Source organism: Lepisosteus platostomus, chromosome 11 (assembly GCF_059453375.1).
Source record: "Lepisosteus platostomus isolate fLepPlt1 chromosome 11, fLepPlt1.hap1, whole genome shotgun sequence".
NCBI lineage: Eukaryota > Metazoa > Chordata > Actinopteri > Semionotiformes > Lepisosteidae > Lepisosteus > Lepisosteus platostomus.
The window spans coordinates 38323907-38347441 of record NC_142621.1 but is presented as its reverse complement, the minus strand read 5'-3'; the positions used below and the strand labels follow the sequence as shown (position 1 = coordinate 38347441).

The following is a 23535-nucleotide window of genomic DNA, read 5'->3' as shown; positions in this document are numbered from 1 at the left end:
GTTTTCAAAGAAACTCAAAACACTGATTTGCATAATGGATCTCAAAAGGACCCCAAACCAGGTATGTTATGCTGTTAATAATGTTAAAGAACTAGAGCAAATATTTAGATCTCAAACTTGCTAGGCAAAATGCAACTGTTCACCCAGTCTGTGAAAGTCACTGGTCCCAGTTTTTGAAGGATCCTGTTAAGATTGCAGTATTCATAATGAATATATCAGAACAGGTATAATAAAGATAAAAATACGCATTCTGGTCTGTGACACCACAGACCACTCTCATTCCAAAAAATATACCTAATAATTACATCAGTATGGAAGACTGGAAGGTCATCTATGGCTTTTGCACAGGAGCTGTAAGAGTGATGAATAATGCTTTTGTGTCGTCTTCTGAGCAAAACAAGGTCCTAATTGGTTTCTGTAGGGTTGCAATACAGCAGAAATGTAGAATAAAGCCCTGATATGCAGAATGTTAACTATAGCCAAGGCAGATAACCAAATCCATGAAAATTAAGACAGGTCTGTTTAATTATTGGTCCTATAACACTAAAGGCATGATTCACATTAAACGGTTACTGCAGGCAGCCTCTATACCTTGTGCTCATGTCATCATATATTTTTTTTAATCTTATTAAACTCCACAGCTTTCAAAAGCCCCAGGATGCCCCTAGAAACAGTCTAATTTGTCAGTGTGATTATGACAAGCTGAAAAAAGAAAGAAGATATACTGTACTGTATATAAATGGTGAAAAGAGAAGAAAGAAAGCATAATGTTTTGGCTGTGGAGCCTTCTTCGGGTGCAAGTAGCTTCAGGTGTGAGGTGAACTACTCACACCTGAAGAAGGCTCCACAGTCGAAACGTTACGTTTTCTTTCTTCTCTTTTCAGCATGGAATAAATCTATTACAGTACTTGTGCCTTTGCAGCCTACACATGCTGACACAGCTACCCACCTGAACTATATATATGGTTGTGTGCCACAGAAGAAATAGCAACTAAATTAAATAATATGATACAATATGGACCTTTTTGTGCTTTGTAACGGTAAAGTAGTTTTTCATTGTGACCTAAAATGGACTACAGTATGTGGACCTTTCAGTTTATGTTGCTGTCATTTGTTGATTGAACCTTGCTCAGCTTTCTCATTTATTCACTTCCTTTCAACATGATGCACAACAAGTGCCTTGGAATTATTTAATCTAACCACATGAGGAAAACTTTATTTCATCTCTAATAAAATTAACAGTAGGATCTAAGACAAATACAAATATGTTTTCTGTTTCATTAGAAGCAAAAAGTGTAATTATGTAATAAAAATTCTCTGCTCAAATTCCTTTAATGGTCAAATAAAAATAAAACAGGAGAAATCTGCTTCTGTGTATAATACAATATTATTGTTAAAAAACCAATGAATTTTATACAGGCATAAAATAAGAGCTGAAGTATGCAAACTACTGTAACTAAGCAATAGCACAAAACTGTCTCATTACAGCACTTTGGAAGGACACAGTGTCACGCAAAGCCCAGCAAATGAATTTGACCTCATTGTTTATTTGCTCTAAACAGTTATGACAAAGCTTTCTTGAAAACCAAAGTTATTTTTTTAAATTTATGGAAAGTTAAATTAAAGGGATGATTTTGTAACAGAACAGAACAGAACAGAACAGATTACTACACTTACAAATCAAAAAAGTGCTTGAAATCCAAGACAACAAAAATGCATCTTTATTGTGGTAACCATGAAAAACTAGGGAAATTTTTGAATGATCATATCAAAAGTATTTTGAAGGGCTGTTGTTGTAGGACCAATAAGGTAGCCATCTCATTCTAAAGCAATATATAGACATTGCAGCTACAGTACTGCTGATGACTTCTATTCCTGCTTTATTTTTCATCATTTTATTGAGGTATTCAATCAATAAGCAGCCACATTTAACTTATTCACAAATTGATCAATACATTTTCTAACCATTTTATACAGTACATGGTCATGAGAGAGCTGAAGCCTCTCCCAGAGACCAGCAGACAAGCAAGGCAAGATACACCACGGATGGGACGCCGGTCCATCGCAGGACACACTCAGACACAAACACACACTCATGGAGAATATTCAGACTCCACACAGATAAAGCACCCCATGTCCAGAGCTGAACCAAGGGTCCCAGCGCTGTGAGGTAGCAATGCTAACCACTGTGCCAGTATGCCACCCAGCATGGTTTCAAAGAGTAGCAGTGCATACAGGAGAAAATGACAGACATGTCTTTGAGTAAATCTCATTACTGTCATGACATTATAACTTTTATTTTTTGCAATTAAATATCTCCATTCTACAGATGTCTACATTTGCCATTCTACATTCTAAAAAACAGCTGTCAAGCCAATACTGCATGACAGAAGCATACTGTAGAACACCAACTTTTACTCACATCCTCTGTTTGCACCTGCAGTTTAGCTTTTTCTTTGCTTAGCAGGTTGACTTTCTCTTCCTCTGATTGTAAGTCCTCAAAAGCCTGCTGTGAAAGCAAAGCAACACATAATTCTGTCATTAAAAAACAACAGTACAGTTATTTTGTATAGTATCATATTTTTATATGCACTTCGTGTTTGACTTACTATTATGCTTGTCCTCATTTCTGCTTCCAAAATAAAATAAAAGAAAACTTGACCCAATATATTTTGCTACTTTTGAAAAGCACTGTAAAAATCTTTTTAATGAGTCAGTAACCAGAAGGAATTAATTAAACTTTTTTACTCAATAGCATGTTCACTGACTTTCCTAATTAAGGAGTAAGATCTATCTGTATAAGAAAGATTTTTTTTGTATTTCAGAAGTTGACTCCTGGCTAAGGGGGAGCCTTGAAAGCAGTTTTCTCAAGAATAATTCCTTACAAGCACAGCTTTCTATAAAGGGTAATTACTGTGAAACAAGTAAGAAATATTTTAATCTGTTATAATACATAGTATACTGCACATATTTCCTGTGCCAAAATACAATGGGGTGAAACCCAAGAGTACATTTTATCCCTGCAGGTTATCTCTCCCACAGTCTTTTGTTTCAACAAAACCAACATTTCTGAAATGCAAGCACGTCAGTCATCCATTCAAGGAATCCAGTCCAATGACAAAATATATTAGTACAGCAGACATATCTATAACAAGACTGTATTAATTAAATGATATTAAATAGCCACACAATCTGAATTCTTTATAAAACCTGAAATAGAAATAGAATTCTTTAGAAAACCTGATTTTATATCCCACTGTTTCAGGTGTTGCTGTTATAGTCCATCATTTGGCAGATGTGTTTAAACAAGCAGATGGTGGTTTAATATCCATGACTTTAGGTGGAATTCTCCACCAAGTTAAAAGGACAGCCTTTTTAAATTGCTACTGTGAAACATCTGATCTGAATTAAGGTAGTAGGATTAAAATACTTAAGAAAAATCCATAACAGAAAGGGAAGAAATTGCTTTATTTTGTAGAACAAACATAACATCCTGTATCATAAAAGGGCACTGCTGGAATGGCCAAGGCTATTGTTGGATACGATTTATGACAAGCCTGGGGAATGCATAGCTATATGGTGAGGTTCTTTTCAAAAGTATTTTTTTTTTGTTACAGTTGTGTTGGTTATATATTGCATTGTTTTGTCATTTATAACACACAATGCTTTTAAAATCGAATGATCTTTTCAAAGGATCTAAGGGGTAATAAAAACTTTTCACTATTTTCCCTTGCTTGTCTTCTAATATTTTTACTAGCCCTTCTTCTCTAAAATCTAGAGGGAGAATACGCCTGCTGAGACAAGGTTGTAAAAATTATTCAGTTACTGTATATTAGATGGGTTTTTTAATCCTTAAGGATAAAGTATTGAAATTCAGCCTGTTTAACTCTTGTTTCCTGATTAATTTGTATAGCATTTCAAAAGGAATATCAAATCTGTTGCACCACAACATGGATCAATATATTTTTTTAAATGTTACTGATCCCATAAAACTTTAAAACTTGTCTATATTTAAAATATCACCCTCCCCAAGACATGGTTTTGGACTAGTTTCTTCATCCTTTTTTAAGAGTTAAGAGACACAATTTGATATTCTGCCAAGTAACAAACAACTCTAATGTCTTTCAGATCCCACCTTCCATCCAGATGGCTTCAATCTATAATATACTTATATCATCAAAAAGATTTACTATCCCCAAGGTGTGACCTTGACAAAGAGAAATTACCAGATATCTGAATTGAAATGTTTCACCATCTGTCACAGAGTGGTAGTGGAAGCCAACTGTATAATTACATTCAAAACTCCCAACAAAACAATAATTTCTTCTACAAATAATGCAGCAAAAAGTGCATTACGAAGGCACTTTGGAATTCCTACTATTATCACTACCAAGGGTTCAACTTGTAGTATCTTACTCAAACTAGCATATACATGTAGCCCAGTAAAAGCAGTCTGGTTATCGGAGTGGCTGTTTTTGCCAAAACTCCTGATCTCCAAGTCACATCACATACTTAGTACAGAAGATATTTTGAAATATCCACCCCGATGAACTAGAACACCAGCACCTAATGATGAAAATAATCATCTGTATACTGAACATGAGTTTACCAATCAATTGGCTGAGAAGAATACTCTATTATTGTACTTGTCTCATGACTAAAGTTTCCTGTTGTGCTGGGTAAAAGAAACCATACATTTGTTTTAGCACTTTTCAATGTGTTGTAAAAGCTCTTATTTAAATACATCCTACATACTGAAATTGAATATGTTAAAAACAGAATTGTTTCATTTGTGACTGCAAAGAATAATCTTCTGCCCAATCCTCAAGTTTGTTTCAAAGCATTTTATTACAATTCTATTCAGATACAGAATGTAAAGACACTCTACCATTACCACCCCGTTCAGAGATATCAATCATCACTCAGAACAGAGAATTAATTACTTTCCAATTGCAGAAGGAACAGTGAGCTTCTTCATGGGCTAACAGACCCTGATGCAAAATCAATCAATACCTGCAAGGGAAGTGTTTTGAGGAAGTTCTTGCCTAAAGGCATCAGGCTACCATTAAAACAGTCACAAGTAGATTATAGTCTCTTGCATACCTACTGTAAGTACAGTGTGATGAAGGATGAGAAATTGAAGAAATGACTAGTTAAATCCTATTTTCTGAACTGTACCATGTTTTTATAATCATTTATAGAATGTATTTCAACAATAAAATCCTGGTAATAATTATGCATTCTATATGGTACCAGTCGACATAGATCATTACATATAGTACACAATTCATTCAAGATTCTAAAACATTCCATCAGCTGTCTGTCCCATTGATAGAAAAAGAAAAGGCATTCCTCAGCAAGAAAAAAGAATCTATAGTATACAGTATATACAGTACTGTATATCATTTGAATTATTTTTTTTCTGCTAACTCGAAAGCTCTTGATTAAGTGAAGCATGTGGCATCTCTTGCAGGCAAAGCTACTTTAAATATCTTATCATATCTTTACAATTTAATAAAATTGTGTTGCACAAAGCAATCTGAAAGCATGTTACTTTGAGCTCAATGCTACCTTTTTCAATACAGGAAAATAGAGAATAATACGTCTACAGCACTGTGAACTGAAGCAAGACTGATATTGAAGATGTCCTTTCAACCTAGAAAATCCTCTAGGTTGAAAAGTGTATCCATATCATTCCCAGCAGCCAGCCAAGCCAATGGCATTAAAGTGCATTCATGTGTCTCAAGCACAATTTATGTGAATCACATGCGTGATTTAACTAAGCTTTTATGTGATATTTGTGAAACTCCGGTGGAGTTTAATGGTCTTACCTGAATGTTAACTTCACAATGAATTCTTTTATCAATTTCCAACATGGGACTTTCCTGATACATATATCCAGAGATATAAAGAGTACGTGTTGGTCTCCACCATTTCATAACACAACATCAGACGGAATTACAGAATTAAGAAGTACTGTAGCTAAAATAATGGATGCTTAAAAAAGTTTTGAACTTATATAATATAATAATATAACCATTTTATACATTGATTTTTTAATTATGAAAACCATTTCTGATTGCTTTTTTACTGCATTATTCTAAATAGTTTTTTTAAGTCATTGTGATGATTGGAACTTGAAAATGTGACTGTATGAATGAGATTTACATAATTTGTAATGAAGAATTACAGATGATTAAATATTAGATCAAATGTAACCCCTTAGTGAGAATTGAAAAACAAATCTGGCTTGATATTAAAGAAAATAATGCTTTTTGGAATCGATTCTACTAAACCAATATATAGTTTTTGAAGGCCAGAAAGTACTGCTGTATTAGAAAAGCAGTAGAGGATAAGCTTTGTGGCCTTTAACCAATGACATATGATACTGTATATCTAACTTCCACTTATATCATTTAAACACATTTTCAACTATTTTATTATTTTATCTTCTTTTTTATTGTAAAGTCAAAACATTTACAATAAAAAAGCTTGAGTTCATTATCATTATCAAGAAGCCTAACCGGAATCAAATGCTTCAGTTTTAATCATCCAATAAAATACTCTGGGAAACAGAAGGAGAAAACATCAAAAATATTTTTGTGAAAATTGGAATCTTATTTACAATAAGATTCTAAAGCTGGCCTCTTAAGTGCACATCAATGAAATATAGTGTATATGATTGTGGCTACATAAGTACTGTACTTTGATTAACTTTTAATAATTAGATTAAGGTACATGAAACAGATGCAAATGTAATATCAGTCAACAATAGCCTAGATTGCATTAAACATCCTGAAGCAATAATGGATTAATCTGTTGATGTGTTCTGCTAGCCTTATCATCACTGTTTGATTTATTTGTCTGAAAAAGCTAAAGTGGCACATATTCAATAAATTAAAATAAGAGGACTATAATATAAGGTTTTTTAAAGCAATAATTTAAAACAAGACAAGTGATCCAAGGAGTTGGACACTGAAAACACAATAATTCAAGTTAAGAAAACCAAAGCTTGCAAACTAGACTGCTGCCAAGATAAGTAAATAAGTGTTGTGACTACCTGCACCAACCAATTCTTTCAGGCTAAACATTGGTGATACAGGAGCAGAATACTGTACGTACAGTAGTATATCTTTTAACATACATACAGTTTCAGGCAGCCTTTATTGTCATGCAGGTTACGCAAGTATCACATACAGTATTACTGAACCAATGCTTTTGTTATGCTAATTAACACCACATTTTTTTCTGAAACAATCTTTATCACAAAATAAAATTCTAAAACACACAGTTTATAATTAGAGAAACCTATTCTCTGATTTCAATTAGACAATATGCCTTTTTAATAAAAATGTGGTTTAGCATTATTCTTTTTTGGATGGTTATTTTCTTGGGTCCGAAAACTGCACAAAGGTCTTAAGAAACAAATGGTACTCTATAATATGAAAAAACAAATTGGCCTGGAACTTTTTTGTAATGTGTGATTTGAGAGAGAATTTTGCATTTCAGACCACACACAGGTCTCTGTTCTTCCTGAACAATACATATGTTGCAAGTTGTTTTTACTAACCTGACTGAGCTCAACCAGGTGCTCTTTTTCTTTTTGCAGTTTTAGGACATTTTCATCACACTGAGACAGCTCTTCTGACAATGTCCGAACATTTATTTCTGAGGACTTGAAAGAAAAAAAAACTGTTATACTGTGTCTCAGCCTCAAACTTAAATAAACAGATCTTCATCAAAACAAACTTGCCAACAAGGGTATTTGAATAAATCTTCATTAAAGAGTACAATCTGCATTTTCCGTAGAAGCAGACATGATGTACAGTACATGATTGCCATCATGTCTACAGTACAACCTACAGGTACCTATTTTTTCATTCCTCTGGATTTCATCAAAGTTACCACAGACAAGCATGTAATTTATTTGGTAAGAATTTGTTTTATAAGCATCCATATTCAGAGCAATTTAAACATGTCTAAACACAAGAACATATTGCATCAGAATGAAAGTATTGCCTTTTCAAAAGTGCAGAGAATTTCTTGCTTAGGTTTTTGACTTGCAAATATGAAAGACAAAGTTTTATGGCATTCTTATCACTTCATTGTTTTGCATTCATGTAGCCAGGATTCCTATCAGTTTAAGAAAATAATTTCTGAGCTAAACATTTGATTACATAGCAGAATTTAATTAAGCCAAGAAATTACGGACATTCATTTCATTTTATTTCTCTGAAACGTTTGTTCAGTAGATTAGTATATTTGCTCTCTCACAGAGATATGCCATTCCACCCATTACTTGAAGATGTATTGATTCTTGTATTAATTTAATATAACTTTTTGTTTTCCTGCTTATCAGATGCTCTTATAACAATTTGTCTTTTGAAAAGAAATAATGTCATTGGCTTGTTAAAGTGTTCTTTCTACTGAAGTGCCAAACATTTTATTTTTTTTACATTTCATCACATACAATTGTATAGTTCCCTTTTTATGCTAAACATTTAAAAGACTAGGGAAGGGGGTTTAATTTGCCCCTTTTTCATTTCTAAGGTCTCTGACCTTTAAAATTCTGACTCTTTCTTTGTTCCCATAAATCCACAATACTTTTTGTTGGGGAAAAAAAAGAACATACCTAACCTAAAGGCCACACATCTAGCCTAATTACTACTAACAGTTTGACACTTCATCTGTATAGATTTATTACTCCTGCTTTGTTATGATAAAATCTCAATGTTGCCTAGAAGGTAAAAAGCTTTAAAGTAATATTACAACCTAAAGCATTTGTCTTACTAAAACATCATAAAATTCAGGTATCAAATTCAGCAATAACTTGCAATTTCTGAAGTCTAACTGAATGACCCTTTCACTATTAAACTCTATGGAACACAAATACAACTTTCCCTCTATGATCAATAATATGGTGATGAAAGTTCTTTCTGTAATGATAACTACGAAATAATTTTTGTTAATCATTAACAAAAAATTATCATTGTTAGAATTTAACAATGGAGGTAATGAGGTGGGCTGCATCTGTCTGTTTTTGATTTCACATACTGTACAACATTAAAGTTTGCTTTAGTTTATATACAGTACTGTACAGATCATAATTTGCTAGTCTAGAAGAATATATATTTCAAACAACTGAGAGAGAATAGAAGAGGAAAAAAATACAACAAACAATTACATTATGTAAAAAAGAACATAATTCAAAGCATATAGAACATAAGACAACCCTGAAAACATGATTTTGACTTATTGGGTTGGAGTGAGGACAGACGTGATGGGGAGCTGAAGAAATCTCTACATATTTGTTAGTTTATAAAAAAAATATTTATGTCACTTTAGCTTTGTTTTCTTTTTTCAAAAAGGAGTTTAAAAAGAATGGAACAAAAGAAGGCAAAAGTAGTGAATGTTCATCCTTTCAAAAAGAATATTAACCTTTGCTGTAAATGTAAAGTACTGTACAGGCTTAGACAATTAATTTGATGTCAGCAGAATACATTTAAGATTTTTAGGTGTCTGATTATAATAGTACCACACAGACAAATAAAATAAAAAAAAACATATATTAGTGTGCTTCGGGTCATATCTTTAAAAATAACTTTTTGTCAATAGGCTCATCTTTCTATTCACACTAAATATACAGTATCCTGTTATTTACAGTACGCATGGAACACTACTGTCCTATCGTTTCATTGTCTTTCATTAAGAGGGCCAACTATCATTAAATGCATTTGTAAAATACATTGTATTGACATTGTGACAGTTTATGTATGGGAATTCCTATTTACAGTTCTTTGTTTTTCTAAAGACTGGGAAAGCAGTGACAATTCAGGACAACTAAAAAATGAATCTACTAGTCATATGCTCAGCAGGATATCATGAGAACATTTAGCTCTCTAGGGGTGAAAATTACTGTTCTACAGTATTACACACAGCGTTAAACAGCAAACTACAAATGCTTTAGCCAACAAACTAGTCAAAAACGTCTTCATTCCAGTCATTTATTGTTGGGTTTTAAGGTTTCTTTGTATGTTGTATTTTTTTCTTTATTTTTTTTTCAATATAACAGTGGTTCACTAAATGAAAGAAACTGGAAAGTAAATATTTTAACTTCTATTGTCTACAGTATACCATTTTCAAAACAATTAAACAAAATATTTGAATTTTTGTAGCCTTCCAGATCCTTTAGTTTTGCCAAGGGTGGCATGACTAGTATGTTTGAAGTTACCAAATAGAACAAAAAAACTTAACAAAAGTCTAGCCAGTGTTGAAGTTATACAAATATTTGACTTATTTCTGTCACAATTAGATTGATGTTACTGTGAGAGGATGATAGATATTGACCAAAAGAACAGGTAAATACACAAATAACTAATTTCCCCTTCACTCAAAATTTGTTTTGTATTTAAAAATATGTTTCCTGTTTTTAAAAGGATTAGAGTTGAAAAACAAAAAAACTACAGAATTGCTTGAATGGAAAAAGAACTAGGATTTCACTACCTGTGCACATTTTTTCAATGTTCTTTGTGTATCCCAGGGTATTAAAGCATTTCTTTCTCAGAGCAGGTCTATACTTCATGCTAAATTCCAGCAACCTTCAATCTTAATTTCTTGTTTCAGACATCTTTTTAATTAATTTAATAATAGCTGCTACATTATGGTTGTAATTCTTTTTGTGAGCTCTGAAAGTAGTTAAACCCACCAATGTTATTATTTGAAATGAATGGTTAATGTGTAAGATGTTTGCATCAACGGATAAAGATTTTATTGTTATGCAGCATGTTACGACCCCAAGTGTCTAGGGGTATCAGGGTGTAACATTTAGGATAATTCTTTGGAAGCAGGTGGGTTTTGGTGAGGGACTAGGAAAAGTGATAACAAGGGTAAGGAACTAGAGTGGTGCCAAAGGAAAGAAAATAACAAACAAAATGGAGCTGGCTAGAAAAGTGAGGGAAAGCTAGCCTGACTGCAAAAGAAAACCCAAAACACACGGTCTTTGGCGTCTTCAACACCCTAACTAACCTCAACTGACTACCCAACACCATACTAGACAAATGGCACTCACCCGTACTAAACTAGTGTTACTAATACAAAGTCAACTAAGTGTGTAAAGTGTACCCTACAACCTAATCTAACCTTATACACAAAAGTTCACACAAAAACACAAGTGAACCAGGAATACAAATAAGGGAAAACAAGAGTAATCAACAAGAGCAGGGTAACCGGAACCGAAGCAAAGCGATAACCAAAACCAAACGGGACCGAAGTCAAATGAAAGGCCTCTCCTTGCTGAAACCCTCCATGTTATATGCTGAATAAGATGTGTTCTGATTGGCTGAGAGCTAATTGATGATGACATCAACTGAAACAGTGGTGTGATGGTGGGCCAATAGGGGAGGGAGAACAATCAAAGGTCAGCAGCGTGTACTGTACATAACAGAAAAAACACACACAGAACACACACTGGGACGTAACACAGCATCTTCAATGCAGAAATGTACAGTAGAATATCATACTTAAAAGTGATTGCTCTTGATATACATCTTTTTTTCAGGTTTTTTCAGGTCATTAAAAAGATTTAAAATGGAAAAGCTTTATCAAGTCTGCCATAAGTATCTAGTACTTCAAGACATTTTTCTTCATCATGTTGTAACAAGGCCAAGAACCTGAACAACATAAGTTAAATTGAAACAATGTGCCTTGATAACAAAGCCACGCGTTGATTATTCTTTCATTCAAGTTCTATTGATATTGATTGACTTTTACATACTGGGTGATGTAGTATTAAAATATACTGTACTGTAGGTATAAAAATCATACTTTTAAATGGTATTCCTCCTTATTCATCTTAAGTTATGAGCATAATATAAATAAACAACATATAAAGGATTTGAAAGAAGTTACACTCATATACAGCAGATCATCTAAACATTGTAAAAAGATCAAAGGACTTTATATAACTTACTGTAGAAGAATCTAAATGAGAACAACATCAGTAAAGATACAAAAATATTTATATCTCAAGATAATATGTGCCTTTTATCTTTTGTCCTTCAGTCCTACTTTCTACATAATCTATCTTGTGACATCTGCTACTGGTTTCTGCAGACACAACATAAATGGTGAAGATCACACATTTTCATGTTCACAAAGCGTTGAATCATTTCAGCTGAAGAGTACTATTTCACTAACCAATCCTCCACTTCCGTAAATTGGCATCTTCTGTTTTGTATTTCTTGGTAAATCACTTGTCACCCAGACTGCTTTCCAACTCAATCTCTCTGCATTCCCCAGGATAATTTTCTCTTCACATAACGCCCCATATGATGTGCATTGTATAATTTGCATTAAATGAATCAAAACACCCAGGGACCAGAAAAATAACCCCTATTTGAAACAAAAGGATCTCTTTGAACACCAGCTGTGCAACAGAGGTGGGAGGTTTAGGAAGTTTTATAATTATGAACTTTCTCGTTCCCAAAATATAATGGACAATGGAAGCCACAAGAGTAATTACCGCATACGAATAAGTAAGCCTATATAGTACCAAAAAACAATTTTTAACTATTAGTTTTATTGGCATTATTCTGCTCCACAATACAAACAAAACAATAATTTTTGAGCTTGCACTAGCATATGAAATGTGAATGTACAGTATACTGTATGTTGGTGAAAGGATGGTATTTGTTTCTTGTGTAGTGTACTTCAGAGACACATAATGCTTACTGTGAAACTGAAAAGCTGAACAACTGTTTCTTTCTTTGAACTTTCAGGTCCACTTCCCTGGAGACAATCAGTGTTTCCTGGAGCTGAGGCCTCTGGACAGTTACAACATGACTTTATGTTATTGGCTCTGACACAAACACTGAAACCCATGGCAACAGATGTAATTAGACAGTAAAAGCCCAATTTATTAAGACTATTGAGTTCTTTTAATAGTTAAAGTATATATCTATGTTATCAATTTGCAAACCAAATGAGTACTGTATATTTAAAGGCATTGTGACAGTAGTTAGCATTGCTGCCTTGCAGAACTGGGGCCCTAAGTTAAATTCTGGACTTGGGTTGTTATCTGCGTGGAGTTTGTAAATATATTCTCCCTACATTTGCAAGAGTTTTCTCAGGGTGTTCCTGTTTCCTCCTACAGTCCAAACACATACTGGTAGGTTAACTGGCTTCTGGGAAAATTGCCCTGGTGTGAGTATCTGTGTCTGTATGTTCCCTGCGATGGACTAGCGTCCTGTCTAGGGTATACCCTGCTTTGCACCTGTTGCTTGCTGAGATAGGATTCCCAGCAACCACGTATTGGATCAAGCAGTTAGAAAATTGATGGATTTATATTTCAAAGCAACAGTAAGCAACAGTAAGTTACAGATGAAAGTATTAATACAAAATATATTTTACAAAAACATCACAGACTCATAGTGAATAGGCCTGGAAGTTACTGTACTCTTATCTTTCATTTGACTCTGAGTGTCATGACATACATTATTTTTCCAGAAACTTCGTGATGACAGCTTGTTCTTACTTTTGAACGCTGTTGCATGGTGAAAACCGTCAAGCCTGTTCTTGACAAATGTAGATTCCGTTTATGGAAACCTTTATCAAGGTCGTACTTTCTGCAACTTTTTTTTTCAAAAAGTCTCTCTTCTTGTCATTAACGATGACCCACATGAAATCTGATATCCACTTTTGCTTTTGAAATGTCCCGCATTTCGTAGGTTTTGCTTCTGTGCTTCCTCACAAACATCAAGCTCAGATTTTAAAAGCTTTCTGTAACTATCAGAAGTTAATTTAGGTGCAGATACATGGGTCTGTGTCTTGTTTTATGGTAGGGATGTATTTCTTTGAGTCATAAATGCATCCATTTCTGATATATGTATATAACTTCTCTATAGCTTCTGCAAGGTTTGCTCATTACACACACATTTTCTGATCAAAAGTCAGTTGCTTAAGATTCACTGAATTTGTTAAACTGTTGCCTATGGACTACAGCACAGGACACATAATGTTAAGTATGTTTAATCATATCATAACTCTCAAACATAAAAAAATAAAAATGCATTCACCCCAGCTTTAACAATATGTTCAAAAATATTAGGGTGCTTGAGAACACAGCAATGATTGAGCTAGTGCCTATGGTTATCCTATAACACATTGGTGGCCCAGACACATGACACATATCTATCGTGAAGGGGACACTTTTTTCAACATACATTTTTCTTTTTTATAATACAAAAACCAGACCAGTAAGCTTCAATCCGATCATACGCCAAATGAGACTCTTGTTATCAACCTCATTTTCCTTCTCGCCGCAATACTCAAGATGATAAAAAACAATCAGAAATACACTCAACAGTAGTGAGGGAGCTGACAGAAAAAGGTGCAAAAGTAAAGACCTTGACCATTTCTCCCTTCTTTTTCCTTATTAGAAGGGGCATTCCATGTAATAAAACCAGGAGCATGTCAGAGAGCAGCCCGTGGGCTGCCAAGAACAGAGGCCTCCCTTCCCTTTCTGGCAGTATGTCAAGCAATAAACATCTTGGACTAGGTCAGATAGCAGCTAGCTGGCTGTTTTTTTTTCTTTAATAGTAGGCCAAGTAATATGCAACTTGGAGTATATCAGATAGTAGCCAGTGCTCACTTACGACCTCACCCCCACCCCCCACCCTTTATTCTTTTGCCTAAGTCCTTCAGGCAATAAAAAGGCAGCCTGGACTACATTAGACTGCAGCCAGAGAGCTATAAATAAGGAGCATGGAGGTGCATGGAAACACAATACACAAAAAGGTGCGCAGAGGCACAATATACAAAGAAGTGCAGGGAGGCACCAGCATGGACAAAATGGAGTGCACAAAAAGCAAAGAGTATTTGGAATGGGTTCACTGAGAAATGAGGTACACAAAGTCAGGGAGCTGACCATCAAAATAAATGTAAAGGTTGTGGTGGGAACTGCAGTATAATCTACCACACAACTCCCTTTATCTTTGTACTCTTAGTTATTCTCTTTCTAGGAAAAAGGGATGATGTGCACCAAGAGCATTAAAATCAACAGAGAAAAAGAAATCTCTTCAGAGGTAAAACAGAAAGAATAGGAACAAATGTATATTTTCTAACAGGGGAATAGGTCTAAAGCAACTAGACCTACAATATAATGAAACCACATTAAGGCAAGAGACAAGGACAGGAATAAAAAATGAGATGATCTTTGTTACTTAATGAATGTCAAGCAATTTCAAGAACAAGGGGAAATGGTCTTTGTAACTATAACAGAAAAACTAAAAATAAATTTAAACTAAATTTAATATGACTGGTACAGTATGTGTTGCAAACTTGCATGATGTACAGTACCATGTTAACCTATTGTTTGACTGTTATGGCTCTGCATAAAACAATGTCTCTCTCAGTAAATTGTGTATTTGGTCTATGAGAACGCCAAAACTCTTAAACTCCAAAACAAGGAATGTAGGTGGCATGGTGGTAGCTCTGTTACATCTGTCTCATCTTGCACCTAATTACCTTACTGAAACTTTTCAGTCAGACACAATGAAACAGCTCTTGTTGAGGTAGTTAATGATTTGTTGATAGCCCCCGGCTCTGGAATTCTTAATATCCGTCTTTTTTCGGATTGCAGGTCAGCTTTTGTGTGCAGGTACTTTCAAGTGCTAATACTGTGAATCATGGCATCCTGCTGAATCACGCTGAAATGATCTATGGATCACTGATGCTTTTCTTCATGGGATTGGCTCCTATTTGAATACCCAGAGCTATTGTGTGAATCTTAATGGTTTTAAAGCTTCTGTTCAGATCATTTGCCATCATGGACTTGTGTTTCACTGCTATTCTGACAGCACTCAGATTTATCTGCAGACCAAATCAGATACTATTAATGCAGTTTCTGAACAATATAGGTGTCTGACATTAAAATCTGGATAAAGACAGACTTTCTTAAGAGAAACTGTGACAAGGCACTGAAATTATGCTTGGTTGTTACAAAGCTGGTGATTTCAATATTGTTGTGACATTGCTGAAATCTAACCTTAAATGGAAGCTAAACAGTGTGGTGTTGCTTTTGATGCTGTGTTATTATTTGAAGTGAAAGTTGTGAATATAAGTAGGATATTTTTCTTTCACCTGCATAATGTTGCTTAGTAAAGGTCCTTTCTGTGCCTATCTAATGCTAAAAAAAATATTCATACCTTTATCTCATCACAGGCAGACTATGTAAAGTCTTACTGGGTAATATTCTTGGATACTAAAGAGGCTTTAGGAAGTACTGTACACAAATCTGTGGCACATTGCCAAATAAAACTACTTTCCATCACACAACTCCTGTCCTCTGTAAATTGAACTGGTTGTGAAACTCATTTACAAAGCAATGAATAGTCTAGTATAGTATAGTATAGTATAGTTCAGGTCCATATTTATCCAATTGTCCAGTTGTAGTAGTATCCATTGCTTTGAGTTAGTTGAGAAGCATTTCTAAATAAAATTGTATTATTAATACTACTATCCCATTGGCTGGAGGGTATACTGTGAAATGAAAAAGAGCCATGTTACTCCTGCAACCATGTTTAATCTGAAATAAAAGAATAACCAGCAAGCCCCTTGTATTGCTTATATTGCAGTGAAAGAGAGAGCATGGGGTGTGTCTGTCCTTTACCCTCTGAAAGCAAGGTGTGGAGACCAGTTGACCAGCTCTCTAGGGGCCTTTGGTGGCACTGGTACAACTGCTCAGACTTTTACCCATGAATGCAATAATTTCCCAATGGTAAGTGGTTACTCTTTACAGTGACATGAAACCATATTTTGACAAAACAGTATTAAGAAGTGACATAATTCAGGTAGATAACATATTGTGGATAGCAATTACACTTATAATGGTTGATTTTAGAATTCCTACTTATCATAGAGTACAAGAAATGTCCATGAATATTCCTTGTGACAACTGATGTATCTAAAGAAGAACATTCAAGAAAATCTCTAGAAGTTTGCTTTCTAATTCTAAATTTTAATATTTACTACAACTAATAAATGTACAAAGCAAAAAAAATAATTTGTTCGCATGAATGTGGCAAGTCTGGGCTTTAACTTCTGATCTTTTTGCAAGGCACCAAATATAGTTAATTGAATACAATTTTTTATATAGTATACCAGCAGTCTCAAAACAAGAGAAGAAAAACGGCAATTTTGTGTCTAAGAAATCCAGCACTGTATTTTTCATTCATTGTTTAATAAAATTGAAGTTCTGATTCCTGAGTAACCTTAGATTAGACTAGAATATATTTTATAGGAATGTCTAAACACATATCAGTTTCTCATCTCTGTGTAAAACTTTGTAGAAATTAACAGTATGTTATCTTGGTTGTTGTTAAGGTAAAATCTGTTTCCTGGATGATCTACAAAAATAAAAAATATAGGGTTCTATACAACAATAAGCAAAGGTTAGAATGTGATTTAACACCATGAACATAAAATATATGGTTACAGGCATTTAGCAATACCCTCATGATAAAAGAAGGTTAGGAAATTTACTAGAGCAATAATTCACTGGATGCATAAAATATGGTAAACTTAGCTCATTATGTTTGTGTCCTGTAACTATTTGGCAATGCATCATTTAGTCTGATACAAGTTCAAACATAACCTGGCCGTAAAGTTATTTCCTTTCATCAGGTTCCATTTACTGACTTTTGGAGATTCTCATGTTTTTTCTAGGCAATAACAATCTATTCTTACTTCACTTTGACCTGGATTCTTTATTTGTACTAAGATTGAAGTAGAAAAAATACTTTCAAACTTACCATATGAACTACTTTTTCATTGTCAGCCTTACCTTATAAATCATACACTGCAAAACCTTTTACAGCAAAATGTAAGGATGGTAGTAAATATCCTCACACTCCCTCATAATCTAATTTAGCTCACGGTTTCTCAAGGTACTATCCCCAAGAAAATCATGTATCATATCAATTATAATTCTTGTTAACATTAAAAAGCAGTTTGTAAAATGTGATTTCTTTGAAGAAATCATTGCAAGTATTACTTTCTAAACTACCTAAGGTTAAACTACCTAAACGGTGTTCTTTTCATATAATAGGTCTGATAAATTTTAAATTGCTGTTTATAATCATCTTTAAGAGCTTGATAGGAGATGCTTGTTAAGGTATTTGAACAGAAATCATAGAAACCAAATAAATCAGCAAACTAAGATTTATTAAATAAATAATTGAAAACTGTTCATAATGTCCAGTTACCTAACATCCCAGCAGTTGTTCATGGAGGCAGAGACACTTTCATGATTAATGCCACTCATTTCAAAACAAATAAAGTCACAAAATGTAACCTCAGGATATTCAAAGAGTGACAGGCAGCAGGAGTACAAAAGGGAAACAGTACTTTGAGATAATGGGGTTAAAAGATAATCTAACCTGCTTCTCTTTTTCCACGGCTATCAGAGTGGACTCCAGTTCCTCAATGTCCTTCTTCAGGCTACTGCATTCCGACTCCAGCCTTTGTTTGTGCACAGCCAGCTCAGCAGTGCAGCTCTCCTCCTCCTCCAGACGATCGTTCAGTGCAGCCACCTGGGACTCCAGCTCCCTCTTTACCTTCACCAGCTGTGTGCACCTCTGCTCCGTCTCTAGCAGGTTCTCTTGCTCCTGAGAAGATGGGGATTGGCTAGGTTGAAGGACAGAGTTGGACAACACCTCTGGATCCATCACACCTAACAGTCAAAGAGAATCTCTGTCCCAGCTCCCCACCACCCAGCTTCTAGAAACTTACTATTTTACACAAAAAACAAACAGACACACTCTTAACAGCAGAAGTTTCAAAATTGTGAACTCAGACTCGCTTGTGAAAATCAATTAAAAGCCTCAACCACAGATAGATAAAATCTTCACTTGACACTCTAATATAATAATAAATATTGCTATGCTCTCTGTTCTTTAACATAGAAATGAACTTTCTTTCTTTCTATAGAAAGGAACTAGTCTTTTGCAGGGTGTCTTAAACTTCTGCCCCTTGTCCTAACTCATTTACTGTAGATCCTGAAAGACTAACTAAATAGCATACCCAAATCGTTAAAGGGCATTCAGACGATTGTGATTATTTATTTGACAAAACTGCAGCGCATAGTTTTCCATAAATGTGCCTGTGTTGCTTTCACTAGTTTACGTTCCATTTGTCTTTCAAGTCTCTCTCTCCATCCCTCTCTTTCCATTTGCTTCTCTCACTCTCTCAATCTGGCAAACTGCCCAGAGAGAAAAAAGCCCCCCTCCCACACACACAGAATGCTTCCTCTGGTCTGTGGCAGGTACAGCCAAAAAGAAAAAGAAGTTGAATTTTAAAGCAGCAACTACAGTTGCATATTTCACAGTTGACTCAAAGCACAGAGTAAAAAAAGAATCATTCTTACATTGTCAGAAACACAATCATTTACTTGTTTTTGAAATAGAGTGAAATTGGGCTATTGAATCAGTGAACGTTTTTACCCTTTGGTAACAAAGAGAAAAATGTAGACTAATTATAGGCTACTAGTATAATCTTTTTCACCAAGGATGAAAAAGGCCCTTCACCCTGAATCTTCTCCTTTCTACATTCCTACATCTATTTTGTACCACCCTGTTTTAATCAGAAATCTGCTTACTTTGGGGGAATCAGAATATACAGTATGTTGATAATGATAATCAGGAAAATCCTAAATTATGTATATATCAGTGTGATCAGGAGAATATAAATAGATACAAAAAATTAAAAAGTTAAAATATAAATATTCATATCTAGAAAACTTCAAGGAATATGCAATACAATTTCCTTTCTAAGTGAACAATATAAAACAAGCATAAAATGCACTATTCTCTTACAACTTAATAAAATATATGATAAAGTTAGTGTTATAATGACTCATCTGACAGCCCCTTGCTCCAGGCTGTGTCCTAAAGGGTTAATCTCCTAGTTTTCCAGAAGGAGGGACCACAAATCTTTGTACAACTAGAAAGCATAGCTGGTGTTTTCAATTACAGAGTAGACCTCTCATACGTGCTTATCAAAAGTCGCTGAGGAGTTTTGCATTCCTACTTTTCTTTTTTTCCTTTTAGTGCATGTTGACAAGTGTCATGTCAAGTGAAAGAAATCACTGCATTCCAGGTGCGACTTGACAGAAAAACAAAACAAAAGAAAGGAGTGTGAGAGGCACACACATGAAAAAGAACAAAACAAACAAAATAAAAAACAGTACATACAGCTGCCAGTCGCTCCTCCAGGGTCATACTAAAGTTATCCCAATCCAGGTCTTCTGGCTCGGGATCTGCCTGGCGCCTGTCATCCTCCTCAGAACCATCTGAGAGAGACCTAGATCTTCGCAACCGCAGCAGCTGAGACATTCTCGGCATTAAGCACCTACTGTGTTTTCAAACCCAAGTGTGCAGGTCTGTGGTTGTCAGGCTGGTGAGAGTTAATTGCAGGGGGCAGGCTTGAGAGCTATTCATTCAAGCTCTGGCAGACAACGGAAGCTGTGTTGTTCGGGCGCACAAGAAGTAATTTAGAACTTTGTCCCCCGAGGCTACACCTGTCATGAAGTGTCTGTCTTTCTCTGCTTGTTCTTTACCTCTAACCTTGCTCTCTGCTTAACTCCACACCTTTTGTTCAGTTCGCTCCCCCCTCTTTCCTATCTCGGTTGGCAACAATCTTTCTCTTTCAGTCAGATCATTCAAAGCTGCAAAGAGCTTAAACAAATCAGAATGCTAAAGAGACTCAGCTCCTGCTTAAGCCTGACCTCTTACACTGCTGCAGGTCCTTGGTCTGTGCTGGTCTGTTGCCACTTCCCACAATAGTGGCTGGCGTTGAGTACAGGTATTTCTTGAACAACTGCAGATCTATCCTGTTTCCTAGTGGCTGAGTATAGGATGACTGATTATACAAAAGTTTTACTTATACATCACTGGTAACCAGAGACTCTTTTTGTATCCTACTTCTACTGTTCATACAACAATAATTTGACCCTTTTTGAATCCTACGATATGCATTCCCATAAGTTCAACTTTGTAACATTACCCCTTTGTAATTTAAAGTCTAGATCCTCATCTATAGCCACGCCTCTTTACACAGTCTAACAGCTGTTTCTCTACCACCAAAACAAATTCAAAACATTTTGCACAAAAATTCAGACTGCAACATGCAGACTTTTCTGAATGTATTACAATCAAGTATGCATTTAACTGTACATACACTTACTACATCATGGTTTTATGCTCTGTCTCCACAGCATTTAATAAACCATATTATGTACTTGTGAAGGAAAACAATCTTAATCAGTAATAAATTACACAAATCTGTATGCTAACCATTATGCCAATATAAAGCATGCCATGGGAATACATTTCAGTAATTCTACATTACATTTAAATTAATATAGCCTACTTTAGATACTTATCATGGAAATCTTTAAAAGGTAAACAGTTAAGACTGGTGTTAAAATCACATTCAGAAAGCAATTTACAATTACCTTGAGAACCAGCTCATCTGTAGGTCATAATGTTGTTGGTTTTATCACTTAAAATATAAATTAAAAAATAAGCTACCAAGGCTGCATTATTTCTAAAAAACACTGGCTATAAAATAACTTTGAAAAGCAAATAACCACAGTCCCTTCAGCTCCTTAATATTAGCAGATTCCAGAATTCCCGAAAAATTCCAGACTGAATGGCACTGAAGGACCTCTTTATTGGCTTACAAGAAAACAACACCCACATACAGTATCAGACAGATGCAAGTGGAATAATACCCTGCATTTGCAATTAAGCATTTTCAGCATGCACTTAGAATGACAGCAACTCTTGATGTAGTGCTGAGTCAACAAGTACTGCAGCATATTTTATTTTCCTCAAGATTCCTAATCTTGAAACTGAAGAAAAGGTACCCATCTTGCAAGTACAGACAGATTTGGTAGAAACTTAAGGCTCATCTTAACTGTATGAAAATCACATTGACAATCTCAACTGCTGTTTCTAAAATTTAATTTGGTTTCTTTTAAGAGATTAGCATTTAGGTTTTAATCTCAACATTTTCACATTCCACACAAGACCAACTACATGCTTTTTGTGCTGCATCTACAGTAAATGAACAGGGTTAGCTTGTTTTAAAAGAATACTCGAGAGGTCTTAGAAGGCTACAACACCACCAAAACAATCATAATACAAAGCAAATCCTAAAGGTTATGCCTACAATATACCTATTGAGGTTATTTTTATTATTATAAGCCAACAAGGTTTCAATAATGGAAAAATAATGACATTTCTGAAAGTTCCCAACCTAGGGAGTTGCTTAATACAGAAGCTGTAACATCACTTTAAATGAACAAGTTTAATTTCAGTTTAAGTCTTTGTGACTACAGCCTCACTATGCAGACTGTATAGAAACAAGATTTAACATTTACTGGCCATGGAGCTGGGCACTGCTCCCCCAAAACCAAGGCCAAGAGGACCAGGAACGCCAGGAAGCTGCTTCAAATGGGGCTCCAACGGCAGGCCTTTCCCGTGACGACTCACTGAGGCATGCATTACCTTGGCTGGCTGTCTGGCGCATAGTTTTGCTCACTGTGGGGCTTCTTTGTGGGCTGCCTCAGGTACTCAATGAAAACTAATCTCTATGCTAATGTTCTCTGTGCCACTCTGGGGACCACTTAATTTCAACTTCAGCAGCTGATGCTCCTCTCTCCCTTGCTAAAAGTAAGCAAGTGTACTGTACATTCTTCAGGTGGTGTACTGGCATTACCAAGGTAGCATCAGAGATTTGAAAAAGAAGGTATCTTTGTTAAAATCCTATTTTGTTCAATCTGAAGGACAGATTCTACTGATATACTGTAATATTTTTTCAGACTGCCAGAAGGGAGATGATTCTATTAGCTTTTAACAAATATTTCCTCCAAAATGACTACCCTTATTAGCTGCAAACAAACCCATTTAATTATTTCTGCTCCAGCACAGGGATGAACAGGCCATGTAGCTTCATCTTCATCACAGTAGGTTCACAGGATTCACAGAATGTGCACAGGATTATTCTGTTGTCACCATGCAGAACTGAATACTGTATATTTCACCTTAGTTAGCAGAGTTTTCTGCTTAATTTGGCCAGGTTGAAGATTACGTATGGCAGCCTATTTAGCCTGTCTAACAGCACATGAATAGGAAAAGGACTGATTTCAGAACTCTGGAGAAGTAATGTGAGATTATAAACTGGACTCATTGTTTTTTTTTTTATCACATACTCTCCCTGGATTTCTTTCCATAGCAGATGATCTGAACATGAAGATATTCTGGTATTCTTAAGTGTGTGTACAGTACAGTACAGTATGTACTGTAGACAGTGTTATTCTGTTCCACTTTCCTTTGTCTGTTTCCTGGGATATTCTTGCATTGTGCATTATGACACTACAGTATGGCTACAGAATAACTTGTAAAATGTTGGATTTGTGAATGTTTATTTCTTGGTGCACGACAACAGAAGCTGATGCCTTTACTTTTCAGTTTGGCA

The 23535-nt window shown here is 35.1% G+C and overlaps 1 protein-coding gene and 1 long non-coding RNA gene across 8 annotated transcripts in view; both read right to left on the bottom strand.

The window, feature by feature from the left end:
- The window catches only part of LOC148652624 (uncharacterized), a 102445-nt gene that overhangs the window by 45294 nt on the left and 33616 nt on the right, over positions 1-23535 (bottom strand). The window lies entirely within an intron of this gene.
- The window catches only part of LOC148652625 (putative uncharacterized protein MYH16), an 86077-nt gene that overhangs the window by 45294 nt on the left and 17248 nt on the right, over positions 1-23535 (bottom strand). For 2 of the 7 annotated variants that reach the window (XM_088599567.1, XM_088599573.1), the window contains 4 exons: positions 18435-18662; positions 7571-7675; positions 5832-5885; positions 2423-2509 (listed from right to left, as the gene is read on the bottom strand). In XM_088599567.1, coding sequence (XP_088455693.1) covers positions 2423-2509; positions 5832-5885; positions 7571-7675; positions 18435-18662 — 474 coding nt within the window. Of the gene's footprint in view, positions 1-2422; positions 2510-5831; positions 5886-7570; positions 7676-18434; positions 18663-20246; positions 21298-23535 lie in introns of those variants that run through there. The other 5 variants (XM_088599569.1, XM_088599570.1, XM_088599568.1 and 2 more) reach the window with 5 other exon arrangements.